General features: G+C 38.1%; 1 protein-coding gene across 4 annotated transcripts in view; it reads left to right on the top strand.

Annotated features, from left to right (window-relative positions):
- WWP1 (WW domain containing E3 ubiquitin protein ligase 1) overlaps positions 1-18,933 on the top strand; it is a 178,518-nt gene that overhangs the window by 37,841 nt on the left and 121,744 nt on the right. For all 4 annotated transcript variants that reach the window (XM_041768531.1, XM_041768534.1, XM_041768535.1 and 1 more), the window contains 2 exons: positions 16,642-16,779; positions 16,874-16,940. In XM_041768531.1, the coding sequence (XP_041624465.1) occupies positions 16,642-16,779; positions 16,874-16,940 (205 nt within the window). The remainder of the gene's footprint in view (positions 1-16,641; positions 16,780-16,873; positions 16,941-18,933) is intronic.

Below are 18,933 nucleotides of genomic sequence, written 5' to 3'. Positions count from 1 at the left end.
TGGTTATAGAAATAAGGTCCTGTAAGCATATAATACCTTTCCTAGCCTGATGGTGGTTGGATTTGTACTTTTTTCTTGGCTTTATAGCATTATTGGTATAAAGAGTAATACGTCAGTTAACTTCTGTTATTTCAGAATTAAAGGTTTGGTTTAACCAATTTATATCCTATTTCTGCACTGGACTTAAACATTTGCATGGGACCTCTTTTATGTGTGTGTGTGTATAGAAGTATAGTTGACATACAATGTTACATTAGTTTCAGGTGTACAACATAGTATTTTAACAACTCTATACATTATACTGTAACTCACCACAAGCGTAGCTACCATCTGTCACTATACAATGCTATTACAGTACCACTGACTATATTCCCTATGCTGTACTTTTTTGCCAGTGACTTATTCATTCCATAACTGGGAGCATGTGCCTCCCACTCTCCTTCACTCATTTTTGCCCAGCCCCCCCACCAACAGCCAATCAATTTGTTCTCCGTATCTATGGGTCTGTTTCTTCTTTTTTTGTTTTGTTTTGTTTTTTAGATTCCACATGTAAATGAAATCATATGGTGTTTGTCTTTCTTTGACTTGTTTCACTTAGCATACTATCCTCTAGATCTATCCATGTTGTCACAGATAGCAAGATCTCATTCTTTTTTATGGCTGAGTAATATTCTGTTGTATATATATACCACATTTTCTTTGTCTGTTCATCTACTGATGGACACAGGTTGTTTCTATATCTTGGCTGTTGCAACTGATACTACAATAAACATAGGGGTGCATATATCTTTTTAAGTTAGTGTTTTCATTTTCTTTGGGTAAATGCCCAGTCATAGTATTACTGGATCATATGGTAACTCTGTTTTTAAATTTTGTGATGAAACTTCATACTGTTTTCCACAGCAGCTGCATCAACTTATATTCCCACAGCAATACACAAGGGTTCCTTTTTTTACCAAATCCTTGGAACACTTGTTATTTCTTGTTATTGTTGTTAAAGCCATTCTGACAGGTCTAAGGAGATATCTCATTGTGGTTTTGCTTTGTATTTCCCTAACAATTAGTGATACTAAACATCTTTATATGTGTGTGTTGGCTATCTGTACATTTTCTTTGGAAAAATATCTGTTTAGGTCGTGTGGCCATTTTAAATCAGATTATTTAAAAAAAAAAAAAAATCAGATTATTTGTTTTTTTTTTTTTAGGTGTTAAGTTGTGTAAGTTTTTAATATATTCTGGATATCAATCCCTCACTGAATATATCATTTGCAAATATCTTCTCCCAGTTAGTAGATTGTTTTGTTGATTGTTTCTTAGCTGTGCAAAAGCTTTTTATTTTGGTGTACTCCCAATAGTTTACTTTTGCTTTTATTTCTCTTACCTGAAAAGACCTTTCTAAAAAAATATTGCTAAGGCCAGTGTCAGAGCAATTACTGTAACCTATGTTTTCTTCTGGGAGTTTTATGGTCTCAGGTCTCACATGTGGGTCTTTAATTCATTTTGAGTTTATTTTTGTGTGTGGTATAATAAAGTGGTTCAGTTTCATTCTTATGCATATAGTTGTCCAGCTTTTCCAGCACTCTCTTTTTTTTAAGATTTTATATATTTATTCATGAGAGACAGAGAGAGGCAGAGATAGGCAGAGGGAGAAGCAGGCTCCATGCAGGGAGCCCAATGTGGGACTCGATCTCAGGACTCTAGTATCACACCCTGAGCTGAAGGTAGATGCTTTAACAGCTGAGCCACCCAGGTGTTCCATCCAGCACCATTATTAAAGAGACTGTCTTTTCTTTTGTATATTCTTGTCTCCTTGGTCATAGATTAATTGACCGTATAAGCATGGTTTATTTGTGGGCTTCCTATTCTGTTCCATTGGTCTATGTGTCTATTTTTGTGTCAGAGACATACTGCTATGATTATTATAGCGTTGTAGTATATCTTGAAGTCTGTGATTGTGATACCTCTGAGCTTTGTTCTTTTTCAAAATTGCTTTACCTATTTGGGATTCCATACAGATTTTGTGGTTCTATACAAATTTTAAGGCTGTTTGTTTTAATTCTGTGAAAATACTATTGATATTTTGATAGGGATTACATTAAATCTGTAGATTGTTTTGGGTAGTAGGGACATTTTAACAGTATTAATTTTTTCAATCCCTGAGCATGGTTTGTCTTTCCATTTGTGTCATCTTCAATTCTTTCATCAATGTTTTATGGTTTGCACATGATCAGTCTTTTTTACTTCCTTGGTTAAGTTTATTCCTGGTTATTTTATTCTTTTTGGTGCAACTGTAAATGGAATTGTTTTCCAGATATCTCTTTTTGCTACTTCTTTATTAGTGTATAGAAATGCAACAGATTTCTCTATATTAATTTTGTATCCTTCAACTTTATTGCATTAATTTATTCTGGTAGTTTTTTGGTGGAGTCCTTAGTTTTGTGTGTAGTATCATATCATTTGCAGCCTGATGTAGGACTCAATCCTAGGACCCTGGGATCACGACCTGAGCCACCCAAGCGCCCCAGCACCTCTTTTTTAGTACACATACTTATTTCTCATAACTGAACCCAGAGATAGTAAGTGCTAACAGTTTGATGAATTTTGTTTGTGTGTATATTAGTGTAACTATTGGGACTTTATTCAGTTTTATATACTGCTTGGCTTTCTTAATGTTATCTTATGTGCATTTCCCTGTATCTTTCAGTGGTATTCTTTGCAAGCTAACTTAGTAATTTCGTATTTTATCACATACTGTAATTTATTTAACCATGCTTCTGTCATTGCTATCTAGATTGTTTCCTATTTTGTTATATTAGAATATATTGAACCTTCATATAAAGATTCTAGTTATCTTCCCTACAAAGATTGTGCCAAAATAATTTTGTAAGAATGTCAATATTCTTTGAAAGAAAACTTGTAAATTGTATAAACTTGAAATTATCTGTTATAATTTGAGCTGAATATGCTTAGAGGAAAAATAAAATTTTGTAAACAGTCCTACATTTCTGAAGTTGATGGCTTCAGAAATGCTAGTAGTAGCATCCTATACACTCTAGGCAGTCCATATTCTCTTTTGAATAATTGAAAGTTACATTAGTTTGCCAGGGCTGCCATACCCAGATACCAAAGACTGAGTGCCTTAAACAACAGAAATGTACCTTTTTTTTTTTTTTTTTTTTTGCGATTCTGGCAGCTAGAAGGCTGAAATCAAGGTATTAACAGAGTTGGTGTCTTCAGAGAACTCTTCTCTTTTTGGCGTGTAGATGGCCATGTTCACATGGTCTTCCCTCTATGCATGTGTCTGTATCAAAATTTTCCTCCTCTTAAAAGAACATCAGTCATTATTGTATGAGAGGCACCCTAGAAACCTCATTTTAAATACCTTTTTAAAGATGCTATTCCCAAATAGAGTCACTTTCTAAGGTACCAGGGTTAGGACTTAAACATTGGAATGGGAGAGTGGGGGATATAACTCAGCCTATAACAGACGATAAGTAACTTAATTTTTAAAGTTAAAGCTTGTGAATCATAGTACTTTAAAGGTAAAAGAATGACTATTTATTAAATAACTTTTAATGTAAGTGGCTTGCTCAAGAACAGAAGTAATTGCAGAGTTTTGACTAGAACACTGGTTTTCTGATCCTTAGCTTTTAATTTTAATTAGAACAATAGAAAGTTAATGTAGTTCTAGACAGCCTTGTAGAATTTAAAAATACACTTATAATTGATTAAATTATTTGGTGCTTTTGATTTAGCCTGTTGCCGTGGCACTTGGACATTGTCCCTCTTCAAATTTATGAGGCTAATTTCTTCCTGTACTCAAGGCCCTGACATTTTCTTCTCATAAATTCATGTTTTTACTATCCTTTCTCCTGATATATTTGAGGTAAGGGTGGAGGCATAATTCGTTTGAATAGATATTTCTCCCAGTTTTGAAGATATTTACTTCATTAGCCTTCAAGGTGTCATGTGAGTTGTTGCAGCATTAAATAAAACCCACAACTAAACCAACATAAAATCATCTATTTTCCGAAAAAAAATCCAACAGCAGCCTACTGGGAAATTCTTTCATTTCTTCACATTTAAATCCCAGCAAGCCTTCTAGTCCTTAACCTTCATTTTTCTCTTGTCATAGCCTAGTTGGATAATGTCCAAAGGTTTTACTCATGTAATCCTCTAATATGTTTTCTCAGATCTTATGTAGATTTAAGCCCTCATTTACACTCCACCCTTTAGTTATGTCTTCAGATCACTTGAATGCCATTCTAAATTGTGGAAGTTGTTTAATTGGCTCTGCAGAGATACGTGGTATGTCATCAGCCTAGGATAGTGATATCTGAGATTCTTTCTCTCAATCCCGCTATTTCTTAAACTGCAAAGGAAAAATCCCTCTGTTATTAAAGATAAAGTCTGATACTAGTTAAAATGGTAAGGACAAACTTTAATCAATAATATACTATTGCAATAAGGAAGAGGATTCAGCTTGATCTGAACTCAACTTCTATTGGTATAGAGGTGGGTGGGTGTGGGTGGAAGCTAAGTCAGGGAAGTGAAAAATTAGGGTTGATTGGAATAAATGTGAGTAGGCAAGTTTTTTTCTTGCTAGTTAGAATTCTGTTCTCCCATATAGACTGTGTGTTCTAGGCCTTGTCCTTCCTGATGATTACATTTCAGAGGAGTGGCTTTCAGGTCCTTAATAAATACACTCCTGAGTTATAGGAGATAACATATACACTTGACCCTTTCCAACACAGGTTTGGACAATGCGGATCCACTTATGTGTGGATTTTTTACACTACAATATAAATACATTTTCTCTTCCTTATGGTTTTCTTAATAATACTTTTCTTTTTTCTAGCTTAATTTATTAAAAGATAAAGTATATAATACATATAGCATTTTAAATATGTGTTCACTGACTGTTTCTATTATCAGTAAGGTTTCTGGTTATCAGTTAGGCTATTAATTAAATGGGGGGGGTCAAAAGTTAGAGGGGGGTTTTTAGTTCCACTGGGAGTCAGTGCCCCTGAACCCTGCATTGTTCAAGGATTGACTGTACGTGTCAAAGGGACAGAGGAAGGATTCTCACCATTTTAAGCCTTTTTTAAGTAGGTGCTTCAAGATGGAGTAGTCAGGGGCCTCTCACGGATATAGACTGGAACAAACATTGAATTTTTTAGCAACCCTGAATTTTCTCAGGCAGGCACTTTAAGTGGGGCTCTAGTTATCCTTGAGTTGTTACAACTCTGTTTATGTTCAGGTTTTTTTAATGTGAGGGGAGGAGGTGGTGGATGAGGTCTTTGTGCTGAGTGTTTATAGATATACAGGTGAGGGATGAGGCCTAGTCAAGAAAATGGCTCAGAAGAGCTTGAGTTTGTTTAAGGAAAAAATCTTTGTCACCATTCATGGGTGAAAAATGTTTAAGAATAGTGTAGCTAGTCTCACATCAGAGTGTATATAGAACTTCGTTTTGTATTTCAGTTTTGAAATTGACAGGGCTACTTTAAACACCCGAGAGAGAAGTCCGATGGCTGCCAGTCAAACACTGGGGACTACCCTGGGTTTTTCTTATGGTGTTAGTAGAATTGAGAACTTAGCTTTTATCAAGGAAAGCATTTTGAAATCCATTAAGTTCACTTTAAATTGAATTATGTCCCAAGTGATTTACAGTAATCAGATAATTTGAAAATTATCTCTCTACATCTAATGGTAGGGAAACACAGCAGAGACATATGTCATTTATGACAGAGGACAGAGCCTAAGTCAAATTTTATTTTATTTAAAAATTTGTTTTAGTCTTACTTAACTGATTTGTTTAATTTGCTAAGACTTAAGTCTCTTTTCACTTAGTATTAGCACAGTCTAAGATATGTTAAAACCAAGCTTTTGAATAAATAGTATTCTCATATCCAGTTATATAAATGCATTTCTATTCTTCAGAAAGATTTTTAGGATTGAGATTACTAGGTCAGAGAGAATGAGCAGTTTGAAGCCTCCAGTTATGCATAGCTGTCTCATTGCCTTCCTGAAATGTGACTAATTTGTACACACAGTGAAGCATATGAATGCCCATTTATAAATATTTGTCATACTAATAGATTTTTAAAATAGATTGTTTTTATCAGAGCATTTCTTTAATAATTAAGTCATATTTATTGATCATCTATATTTTATCATTTGTGGTGGTTCTTTTGTTTTTTAAGATTTTATTTATTTATTTGAAAGAGATAGCACAGGCAGAAGAAGAGGGAGAGGGTGAAGCAGACTCCCTCTGAACAGGGGGCTTGATGTGGAGCTTGATCCCAGGATCCTGGGATCATGACCTGAGCTGAAAACAGATGCTTAATTGACTGAGCCACTCAAGTGCCCCCATTTGTGATTGTCCTATATTTGTACCTTTTTTTTAATTGGTTTTCCCTTGTTTTCTCACTGATTTATAGGAGCTCTTTTTTCTCAATTAATCATTGGCCACTTTTTTTTAAATTTGATTGATAGGCATTTAATATTTTCTTCTATCATTAACGTTTATCCATCTTCCATTTTTTCGACTCAGAATGTTTTTCGATCCCTATATTTCAGTTATCTTCCTACACAATTATTACTTTATTTTTAATTTCTTTTATAAATTCTTATTAATTTTGTTACATGTTAGGAAATGGGCACTTTGTGAGTTATTGCATATTGACTCATAGTGTGATATAACTGAAAGACTTGGCATTTAAAACACCTGGTTATTCTTAGCACTATCATGGTTTGTAACCCAGTATACTTGTTTTGTTTCTAAAATTCTGTTATAATCATACATATGTTGGCCAACCTCAAAAACTACCCCAGGCATTCCTACCTTCTGGTATTTGCACCCTGTGTGGTCCCTGCCACATTGAATCAGAGATGGCCTGTGATAGAATATGATAGAAGTAATGGTATCGGACCTCCAAGACTTGATCATAAAAGACATTTCAGCTTTTGCCTTAGTCTCTTGGATTATGTACTCACAAGTCACCATAGCGAAGACTCAAGAAGCCCTGTAGAAACACCTAAATGGAGAGGAGCTGAGGCCTCCTCTCAGCTGTCAGCACCAGCTTATTAGCTGTGTGTATGACCCACCATTTTTTTTTAATTTTTTTTTATTATTATTTATTTATGATAGTCCTACAGAGAGAGAGAGAGAGAGGCAGAGACACAGGCAGAGGGAGAAGCAGGCTCCATGCACCGGGAGCCCGACGTGGATTCGATCCCGGGTCTCCAGGATCGCGCCCTGGGCCAAAGGCAGGCGCCAAACCGCTGCGCCACCCAGGGATCCCTATGACCCACCATTTAAGTGGATTTTCTAGCCCCTCCCAAATTTCTGGCTCTTAGAAACTGAGCAGTAATAAATGATTATTGTTATTTTTAATGACTAAACTTTAGAAAAGTTTGTTACTTAGCAATAGATAATACAGTGTACAAGCAACTTTTAAAAATGGCTTCAGAATATGATTGATTTAAACCTAAATATGTGAAACACCATTAAAAAACAAGATTTCTTTTTTTTTTCCGCCCCTCAGGTATACATAAGCTATTTATTTATTTATTTATTTTTAAATTAATTTTTATTGGTGTTCAATTTACCAACATACAGAAAAACACCCAGTGCTCATCCCGTCAAGTGTCCACCTCAGTGCCCGTCACCCATTCCCCTCCAACACCCGCCCTCCTCCCCTTCCACCACCCCTAGTTCGTTTCCCCGAGTTAGGAGTCTTTATGTTCTGTCTCCCTTCCTGATATTTCCCAACATTTCTTTTCCCTTCCTTTATATTCCCTTTCATTATTATTCATATTCCCCAAATGAATGAGAACACACACTGTTTGCCCTTCTCCGATTGACTTATTTCACTCAGCATAATACCCTCCAGTTCCATCCACGTTGAAGCAAATGGTGGGTATTTGTCGTTTCTAATTGCTGAGTAATATTCCATTGTATACATAAACCACAGCTTCTTTATCCATTCATCTTTCGATGGACACCGAGGCTCCTTCCACAGTTTGGCTATTGTGGCCATTGCTGATAGAAACATCGGGGTGCAGGTGTCCCGACGTTTCATTGCATCTGAATCTTTGGGGTAAATCCCCAACAGTGCAATTGCTGGGTCGTAGGGCAGGTCTATTTTTAACTCTTTGAGGAACCTCCACACAGTTTTCCAGAGTGGCTGCACCAGGTCACATTCCCACCAACAGTGTAAGAGGGTTCCCTTTTCTCCGCATCCTCTCCAACATTTGTTGTTTCCTGCCTTGTTAATTTTCCCCATTCTCACTGGTGTGAGGTGGTATCTCATTGTGGTTTTGATTTGTATTTCCCTGATGGCAAGTGATGCAGAGCATTTTCTCATGTGCATGTTGGCCAAGTCCATGTCTTCCTCTGTGAGATTTCTCTTCATGTCTTTTGCCCATTTCATGATTGGATTGTTTGTTTCTTTGGTGTTGAGTTTAATAAGTTCTTTATAGATTTTGGAAACTAGCCCTTTATCTGATATGTCATTTGCAAATATCTTCTCCCATTCTGTAGGTTGTCTTTTTAGTTTTGTTGACTGTATCCTTTGCTGTGCAAAAGCTTCTTATCTTGATGAAGTCCCAATAGTTCATTTTTGCTTTTGTTTCTTTTGCCTTTGTGGATGTATCTTGCAGGAAGTTACTGTGGCCGAGTTCAAAGAGGGTGTTGCCTGTGTTCTCCTCTAGGATTTTGATGGACTCTTGTCTCACATTTAGATCTCTCATCCATTTTGAGTTTATCTTTGTGTATGGTGAAAGAGAGTGGTCCAGTTTCATTCTTCTGCATGTGGATGTCCAATTTTCCCAGCACCATTTATTGAAGAGACTGTCTTTCTTCCAATGGATAGTCTTTCCTCCTTTATCGAATATTAGATGACCATACATTTCAGGGTCCACTTCTGGGTTCTCTATTCTGTTCCATTGGTCTATGTGTCTGTTTTTGTGCCAGTACCACCCTGTCTTGATGACCACAGCTTTGTAGTACAACCTGAAATCTGGCATTGTGATGCCCCCAGCTATGGTTTTCTTTTTTAAAATTCCCCTGGCTATTCGGGGTCTTTTCTGATTCCACACAAATCTTAAAATAATTTGTTCTAACTCTCTGAAGAAAGTCCATGGTATTTTGATAGGGATTGCATTAAACGTATAAATTGCCCTGGGTAACATTGACATTTTTACAATATTAATTCTGCCAATCCATGAGCATGGAATATTTTTCCATCTCTTTGTGTCTTCCTCGATTTCTTTCAGAAGTGTTCTATAGTTTTTAGGATATAGATCTTTTACCTCTTTAGTTAGGTTTATTCCTAGGTATCTTATGCTTTTGGGTGCAATTGTAAATGGGATTGACTCCTTAATTTCTCTTTCTTCAGTCTCATTGTTAGTGTATAGAAATGCCATTGATTTCTGGGCATTGATTTTGTATCCTGCCATGCTACCAAATTGCTGTATGAGTTCTAGCAATCTTGGGGTGGAGGCTTTTGGGTTTTCTATGTAGAGTATCATGTCATCGGCAAAGAGGGAGAGTTTGACTTCTTCTTTGCCAATTTGAATGCCTTTAATGTCTTTTTGTTGTCTGATTGCTGAGGCGAGGACTTCCAGAACTATGTTGAACAGCGGTGGTGAGAGTGGACATCCCTGTCTTGTTCCTGATCTTAGGGGAAAGGCTCCCAGTGCTTCCCCATTGAGAATGATATTTGCTGTGGGCTTTTCGTAAATGGCCTTTAAGATGTCGAGGAAAGTTCCCTCTATCCCAACACTCTGAAGGGTTTTGATCAGGAATGGATGCTGTATTTTGTCAAATGCTTTCTCTGCATCTAATGAGAGTATCATATGGTTCTTGGTTTTTCTCTTGCTGATATGATGAATCACATTGATTGTTTTACGAGTGTTGAACCAGCCTTGTGTCCCAGGGATAAATCCTACTTGGTCATGGTGAATAATTTTCTTAATGTGTTGTTGGATCCTATTGGCTAGTATCTTGTTGAGAATTTTTGCATCCATGTTCATCAGGGATATTGGTCTGTAATTCTCCTTTTTGGTGGGGTCTTTGTCTGGTTTCGGAATTAAGGTGATGCTGGCCTCATAGAACGAATTTCGAAGTACTCCGTCTCTTTCTATCTTTCCAAACAGCTTTAGTAGAATAGGTATGATTTCTTCTTTAAACGTTTGATAGAATTCCCCTGGGAAGCCATCTGGCCCTGGACTCTTGTGTCTTGGGAGGTTTTTGATGACTGCTTCAATTTCCTCCCTGGTTATTGGCCTGTTCAGGTTTTCTATTTCTTCCTGCTCCAGTTTTGGTAGTTTGTGGCTTTCCAGGAATGCGTCCATTTCTTCTAGATTTCCTAATTTATTGGCGTACAGCTGTTCATAATATGTTTTTAAAATCGTTTGTATTTCCTTGGTGTTGGTAGTGATCTCTCCTTTCTCATTCATGATTTTATTAATTTGAGTCTTCTCTCTCTTCTTTTTAATAAGGTTGGCTAATGGTTTATCTATCTTATTAATTCTTTCAAAGAACCAACTCCTGGTTCTGTTGATCTGTTCCACAGTTCTTTTGGTCTCGATTTCATTGAGTTCTGCTCGAATTTTAATTAACTGTCTTCTTCTTCTGGGGGTGGGGTCTATTTGTTGCTTTTTCTCTAGTTCCTTTATGTGTAAGGTGAGCTTTTGAATTTGAGATCTTTCCAGTTTTTGAATGGATGCTTGTATTGTGATGTATTTCCCCCTCAGGACTGCTTTTGCTGCATCCCAAAGATTTTGAACGGTTGTATCTTCATTCTCATTAGTTTCCATGAATCTTTTTAATTCTTCCTTAATTTCCTGGTTGACCTTTTCATCTTTTAGCAGGATGGTCCGTAACCTCCACGTGTTTGTGGTCCTTCCAAACTTCTTGTTGTGATTAAGTTCTAATTTCAAGGCATTATGGTCTGAGAATATACAGGGGACTATCCTGATCTTTTGGTATCGGTTCAGACCCGATTTGTGACCCAGTATGTGGTCTATTCTGGAGAAAGTTCCATGTGCACTTGAGAAGAATGTGTATTCAGTTGAGTTTGGATGTAAAGTTCTGTAGATATCTGTGAAATCCATCTGGTCCAGTGTATCATTTAAAGCTCTCGTTTCTTTGGATATGTTTTGCTTAGAAGACCTATCGAGGGTAGAAAGAGCTAGATTGAAGTCACCAAGTATAAGTGTATTATTATCAAAGTATTTCTTCAGTTTGGTTATTAATTGGTTTAAATATTTGGCAGCTCCCACATTCGGGGCATATATATTGAGGATTGTTAAGTCCTCTTGTTGGATAGATCCTTTGAGTATGAGATAGTGTCCCTCTTCATCTCTCACTATAGTATCGGGGTAAATTTTAATTTATCTGATATAAGGATGGCTACCCCTGCTTTCTTTTGAGGACCATTTGAATGGTAAATGGTTCTCCAACCTTTTATTTTCAGGTTGTATGTGTCCTTCTGTCTAAAACGAGTCTCTTGTAGACAGCAAATAGATGGGTCCTGCTTTTTTATCCAGTCTGAAACCCTGCGCCTTTTGATGGGGTCATTAAGCCCGTTCACGTTCAGAGTTACTATTGACAGATATGAGTTTAGTGTCATCATATCTATTCAGTCCTTGTTTTTGTGGATTGTTCCACTGAACTTCTTCTTAAAGGGGAGTTTTAAGAGTTCCCCTTAAAATTTCTTGCAGAGCTGGTTTGGAGGTTACATATTCTTTCAGCTCCTGCCTGTCTTGGAAGCTCTTTATCTCTCCTTCCATTTTGAATGAAAGCCTTGCTGGATATAGTATTCTTGGTTGCATGTTCTTTTCATTTAGGACCCTGAACATATCCTGCCAGCCCTTTCTGGCCTGCCAGGTCTCTGTGGAGAGGTCTGCTGTTAGCCTAATATTCCTCCCCATAAAAGTCAGGGACTTTTTTTCTCTTGCTGCTTTAAGGATCTTCTCCTTATCTTTGGAATTTGCAAGCTTCACTATTAAATGTCGAGGTGTTGAACGGTTTTTGTTGATTTTAGGGGGGATCTCTCTATTTCCTGGATCTGAATGCCTGTTTCCCTTCCCAGATTAGGAAAGTTTTCAGCTAGGATTTGTTCAAATACATATTCTGGCCCTCTGTCCCTTTCGGCGCCCTTGGGAACCCCAATTAAACGTAGGTTTTTCTTCCTCAGGCTGTCATTTATTTCCCTTAATCTATCCTCATGATCTTTTAATTGCTTGTCTCTTTTTTCCTCAGTTTCCCTCTTTGCCATCAACTTGTCTTCTATGTCACTCACTCGTTCTTCCACCTCGTTAACCCTCGTCATTAGGACTTCTAGCTTGGATTGCATCTCATTTAATTGATTTTTAATTTCTGCCTGATTGGATCTAAATTCTGCAGTCATGAAGTCTCTTGAGTCCTTTATGGTTTTTTCTAGAGCCACCAGTAGCTGTAAAATAGTGCTTCTGAATTGGTTTTCTGACATTGAATTGTAATCCATATTTTGTAACTCTGTGGGAGAGAGGGCTGTTCCTGATTCTTTTTTTTGAGGTGAGGTTTTCCTTCTAGTCATTTTGCTCAGTGCAGAGTGGCCAAAAACAAGTTGTATTGGGAAAAGGAGAAAAAGAGAGAGAAGGAAAGAAAAGAGAAAAAGAAAAAAGAGAAAGAAGAAAAAAAAGGGGGGGAAAGAGAAGAAAAAGAAAAAGAAAGGAGAAAAAAGAAAAAAAAATGGTGGGGTGGGGTGGGGGAAGCAATCCAAAATCAAGAAGAAAGAAAAAAAAAAGCATAAAACAAAACAAAACAAAACAAAAAACAAACAAACAAACAAAAAAACACGGGGAGTATCTTCCGATTCTGTATACTTTAAGTCCCTTGACTTCCCCTGGAACTGGTCCGTCTCGCTGGTCTTCTGGGGGAGGGGTCTGCTGTGCTGATTCTCAGGTTTTAGCACTGGGGGAGCTGCTCTGCCCCTGCCTGGTGCAGGGCTCAGTGGGGGGTGTTTACCCCGTGAGGCCCCGGGAGGAAGCCACAGTGGCGGGGGCAGCTCTGGGACCCTGGAGTCAGCCCCCGCAGTAGCTCCGGGGCTCTCCGTCTGCAGGGCCTGGGGGCTCCCGGGCAGGGCTGCTGATCTGCTCAGTTCCAGGCAGGAGTGTCCTTGCTGTCCTGGGCCCTCCCGGCCTCTGCCTGTCCCGGGGGAGGCCGGATCCTGGGCTGTGTCCCGGACCCTGTGCTCCGGGGCCTGGGCTGTTGGATTCGCGCTCCCGCCCCGCAGCCCCCTCCGCGGAGCCGCCGCCCGAGCCCCTCCGAGCTGTTCCCGGAGCCGCGCCTCCCCCTCCGCGCGGAGCTTCTTCCTCCGCCGGAGCTGCCGCCGCTGAGCTGTTCTCGGAGCCGCGCAGCCCCCTCCGCGGAGCCGCAGCCCGAGCCCCTCCGAGCTGCTCCGGGTCCCGCCGAGCGCTGCAGCCCTTAGGGAGCTCGGGGCATCTCCCGGGGCGCAGTTCCTCTGTTACTGTCCCAGGGAGCCCGAGGGCATCTCCGCCTTTCTGGGGATCCTGCTCCAATTCCCCGGGAGGCCTTTCCGCGGGGAAGGTTGATGCAGCTCCTGCTCCTCCGGGACGGGGCTCTCCTGTCCTGGGGACACTCGCTCCGGCCTCAGCCCGGCTCCTCGCGGGCCCCTCCCCCTCGGAGGCCTTTTGTGTCTTTATTTCTTTTTCCCCTTCTTCCTACCTTGATAGAAGCGCGAACTCTTCTCACTGTAGCGTTCCAGCTGGTCTGTCTTTAAATCTCAGGCCGAATTCGTAGATTTTCAGGATGATTGGATGGTTTTCTAGGTAATTTGTTGAGGACGGGTGACTTGGAGACCCTGCTCTTCCGCCATCTTGCCCCTCCCCCTCAAAAAACAAGATTTCTGAGGATCTTTTGTTTTCTTTTCAGACAGAGTGTATGTTTTCAACAAATCAGTGATAGAAGGATAAATTATCTAGTCCTGTACCTAGCTTTTCAGAGTCTCAGATTGTTCCTTTGCCCTCTTGGAACTAAGAAAGAAGTCTAGAAAGAAAAATCAGATTCTGCCTTAAAAGTTTCCTAAAGACAGTCCTATCTTAATAATTTATTTTAAACAGTAATTAAGCACCTACCTTCAGTCAGGTACTGAGGATATATTACTAAATTAGATGGATACAATTTCTGCCCTTTTGGAGACTTCAGTATCTGGAACACATTAGGCATTTATGTACTGAATAGATGAATATGTCTGAGTTGCTTCGTCTAAACTGTTAGAATAATACTCTCATTCCCCTTACCAACATACATACATGCACTTGTAGATGGGAATTATTTACATGATAGTCCTCCCAATTTTATGACCTAGAAATGTTATATCCCAATTTTCCACGTTCAGAATTGTGAAAGACTAGATACCGTAAACAATCTCTCACTGCAGAACAATTATATACTGGATAGAATGCATTTTTGTGACATTAATGATTTTTGCAAGGAGGCAAAGTGATCTTCAAGGCCCCCCTTTTTCCAAAAAATAAACAGATAAATAAATCAAGGCAAGGAAGATCTTACAATCTGGAGTTAGAATAGTGAATGATGCTGATAGCAGATTCAGGATACTGAGCTTGTGGCTAACCAGATTGGGGAGCTGAGCTTGGACTCCTGTAGTCCAGATTTTTGGGGGTGCCCTCAAGCCATTGACAAAATTAGAAATAGTCCCCCACTGTACCAAAGCCCAAAGATTACCCTTAGTCTAATATCGGAAAATGAACTCACCATCAAAGATAAATTATAAGAAGGCACCATAAGCAAGGGGTGGCAAAAGTTTCCTGTAAATGCCAGGATAGTGAATATTTAAGCTTTGCGGGTCATATAGTCTTTGTTGTACCTATTCAACTCTTCCATTGTAGTGGGAAAACAGCCATAGAAAATATATAATAAATGAATCAACATGACTGTCTTCAAATAAACTATTTATGAAAACAGGTAACGGGCCAGATTTGGCCTGCAACCAGTTTACTAACCCCTGCAGCAGAAGGTGGAGTAGAGGAGAATAATGGCTGTGTTTGAATACTGATGAAAAATAAATTCTAAGGTCCATAATATCCCAACCAAGATGATAAAGAGAAAGTCAGGCTTTCATCAAGTGAAATGCATGACACCAAAGACAAAAGAAAAACAGCTATAGAGAAAAAGATAACAAAATTTTTGGCAAAGAATTTCTCTGTCCAGTGATTCTAGTGATTCCAGATTTGTTTTTTTGGTCTTTTCTGTATTTGGATAATAAGTATGCTTATGCTGGACATTTGATAAATGATAAATGATAAATGAGTTTCTGAAGCAACTCAGAAAACACCCAAATTTGTTAAATATATGAAAGACCAAAGTCAAGGACATAATCTAAGAAAAACTACTTTCCATGGTTCCAAAAGCTGCAGAGAGCCAGTAAATATCAGGCTGAAGTAATTTGCTTCATTTTGGGTAGTAAAGGGATCACTAAAAGCTTAATGTATTTCTTGGGATAAAAGTCAAAACAAAATTACCTTGAGTTTAAGTAAGAATTATTTGCCAAAAATTTAAGAACCACATAATAGAAGACTTAGAGATTACCTACCCCAAACTTTACACTATCGTAAACCTCATTTTCACTCCACATCACAAAAATATATTAATAAAAACAATTAGAGACTAGGCAAAATATAAAAGTATGGGGAAAAAACCTACAAAAGCAAGAATTTCAGCTTTACCTGATATCCTGATAACAGGAAGGAAATATTTGTGATCTTCTATGAAAAAAATAATAAATATTATCATAGTACTTACCATTTATTGAGTGTTTAAAGTGTGTCAAGCATGGTGCTAAGAACTTTCTATGTGGTTTTGCATTTGGGCCTTATGACAGTCCTTTTAGTTTGATGTCTTAATTATCTCCCATTTTATAATGACTGTAACTGAGGCTTTATTCAGATTGACTAGTTACTCAAAATACTGTAAGTTTCAGAGCTGGAATCAATAACCAGACCACCTGATGCCCATGCAGAAATTTTGCCTTAACCACAAGTCTTATGGGCTGAAGGGCAAGTTTAGGTAATTGTTGTGCTTATTATCTGCCTATATTTATATGTTCTCTGTGCTTTATACAGTGCAGAGGAGCAATTAAAGATGACCTTGAAAGCATGGGTGAGGGGCAAGGAGTTTTTTAACTTGGTGTGAAAGGGAGGAAGCCTGATGCAGTATAGAAGAGTCCACTGATAAAAATGAAAATCATTTTTAAAAATGAAAAAAATTCTTTTTTAAAGATTTTATTTATTTCTGAGAGGGACAGCACCAGCACGAATGGGGGTTTGGGGGTATAGGGCAGAGGGAGAGAGGACAGAGAGAGAGAAGCAGACCCCCTAACTGAGCAGGGAGTCCAATGCTGAACTCGATCCCAGGACCCTGGGATTGTGACCTGAGCTGAAGGCAGTTGCTTAACCAACTGAGGCACCTGGGGACCCAAAAGTGTAGATAATTCTTTCTACATGTAGCAATCAGGTACTGAACTAGAGTGACTCTTATATGTAGTTTTGATTTCTTACACATAATTTTGTATATGGCAGAAGCTTTTAACTTAAGATTTTTTTTTCTAGTGGAAAGAGTAAAAGAACAATTAAAACTTTCTTTGGAAAACAAGAATGGCATAGTCCAAACTGGTGAATTAACAGTTGTGCTCGATGGACTGACGATTGAACAAGAAAATCTAACAAACTGCAGCTCATCTCCAACCAGTAAGATAACTACATGATTTTAAAATTTGAAGGGGAAAAAAAAATCCAGCAAGAAGTATATAAAAACCTGCTTGCTTGCTTTCTTGTTGTTCAGTAGAAATACAGCAAAATGGTGATGCCTTACATGAAAATGGAGAGCCTTCAGCAAGACCAACCTCCAGGTAGATTATCTTATTTTAGTATTTGTGGCAAGATAATGTAACATTTCCCATATATGAAGTTTTAGATTTCATATATAATGTTTAGTTTAGAGTTTGCTATACAATTTAAAAGTTTCTATCTAAACAGGTCATTTCTTTGAATTCTTATAAAAGTAATTTTTAAAGAAATAACTTCATTGAGATACAACACACATACCAAAAGGTTTACTGTTTTTTAAACTCTATATCTCAGTAGATTTGGCTGTAACTATCACTACTATCTAATTTCAGAAATTCTCATCAGCCTTAAAAAGAGATGCTTTACTCATGAGCTGTTTCTCCTCTTTCCTTTCTCCTCCCAGATTCTGGCAGCTGCTAATCTACTTTTTGTCCCAGTGGCTTTGCCTATTCTGGCCATTTCGTAGAAATAGAATCATACAATACATCACCTTCTATTACTGACTGGTTTTACTTAGTCTAAGGTTCCTGTTGAGACATGTATCAGTTCTTCATTTTTTTTTTTATTGGAAATGGCTTCTTAAAATCTGTATTTAGGCATATTTTATCAATAAATAGACTCAAATAATGTGGAAAAATGGATTCTTTTTACAATATGAATTGGCATCTTCCTGTAGATCACTATAAGATACATGCTCCACAGATAGTGGTCTTTCCTCAGAAGTCACCCTGCCATCTCCAAGCTGCCTTGCATTCATGTTTGATGACAATTAATAAAAGCTTTCTACTTAGAATATTTTAAATTAGAATAAAACATTTAATAGGTCAAATGTAATGGAGTGAATCCCCGAAAATATAAAAGTATATTGCTGTAAAAATGACTTGTTAATTTGAAAAAAAACATGCTGATAAGGGTGCCTGGGTGGCTTGCTCAGTTGAGCATCTGACTCTTGGTTTCAGCTCAGGTCATGATCCCAGGGTTGTGAGATCAAGCCCCATGTCAGTCTTGAGATTCTTGAGATTCTCTCTTCCTCTCCCTTTGCCCCTCCCATTTGTGTACGTGCTTACACTCTCCCTGTCTCTCAAATAAATACATAAATCTTTAAAAAAAAAAAAAAAACCATGCTAGCATATAAAATAGTGTTGCTTCTAGTAGTACACAGAATTATTAACATCATTACTCCTAAAATGACAAATGATTCTCATAGAACATTTGAACAGATAACTATATCTTCTGAATATATATTTGGCTTACATATGAGAAAATTAAGAACTAGGAGGGTACAATTAGGTAGATTAAAAAATTTTTTAAAGATTTTATTTATGTATTCATGAGAGAGACAGAGAGAGGCAGAGACATAGGCAAAAAGAGAAGCAGGCTCCCTTTGGGAAACCCAGTGCAGGACTCAATCCCAGAACCCTGGCTGGGATCATGCCCTGAGCCAAAGACGTTCAACCACTGAGCTACCCAAGCGTCCCTGTTTTTATAATCTTTGAAATACAATTTTAGATGGGTAAAGGAGCTTGAATCACCACCAGTCTATAACCTAATGTTGTTTATTGCATAGAGATAGTAAGACATTTTGAATGAAAGATTAGATCTACAGCTCCAGGAGAACTTCAAGTGAGTTCTTATACTTAAACTCCTGGATCACTGATTCTTGCTTAGTGGCTGGGGAGGGCTGTACAAACTAGAAGAATCACTTGGGAACTTCCTTCAAACTTCACTTGTACAAACTTCTTTCTGAAGACATCTCGTTCAAAATATATAGGTGACAAAGGAAAGAAGAGTGGCATTCATTCATTTATTCATTTTTCATAAGATAATAAGTGCCAGACGCTAGTCTAACCACTAACAGTCCTGGCCCTGTTCCTGTGAAATTGCATTCTGGTGGGATGAAGGTAGATAGTAAACAAGTGAATAAATAAAGTAGGTAGTTGGCGATAGTAATAAGAACTATGAAGTCATTGAAATAGGACAAGATGACAGGAATGGAATGGAGCCTGTTTTAAAGAGAGATGTCAGGGGAATCCTCTGACATCAATCCATTTGAGC

The sequence above is a fragment of the Vulpes lagopus genome, chromosome 9 (assembly GCF_018345385.1).
Source record: "Vulpes lagopus strain Blue_001 chromosome 9, ASM1834538v1, whole genome shotgun sequence".
NCBI classification, from domain to species: domain Eukaryota; kingdom Metazoa; phylum Chordata; class Mammalia; order Carnivora; family Canidae; genus Vulpes; species Vulpes lagopus.
Note: the sequence above shows the minus strand (reverse complement) of the source record. Positions and strands in the feature narration are given on the sequence as shown.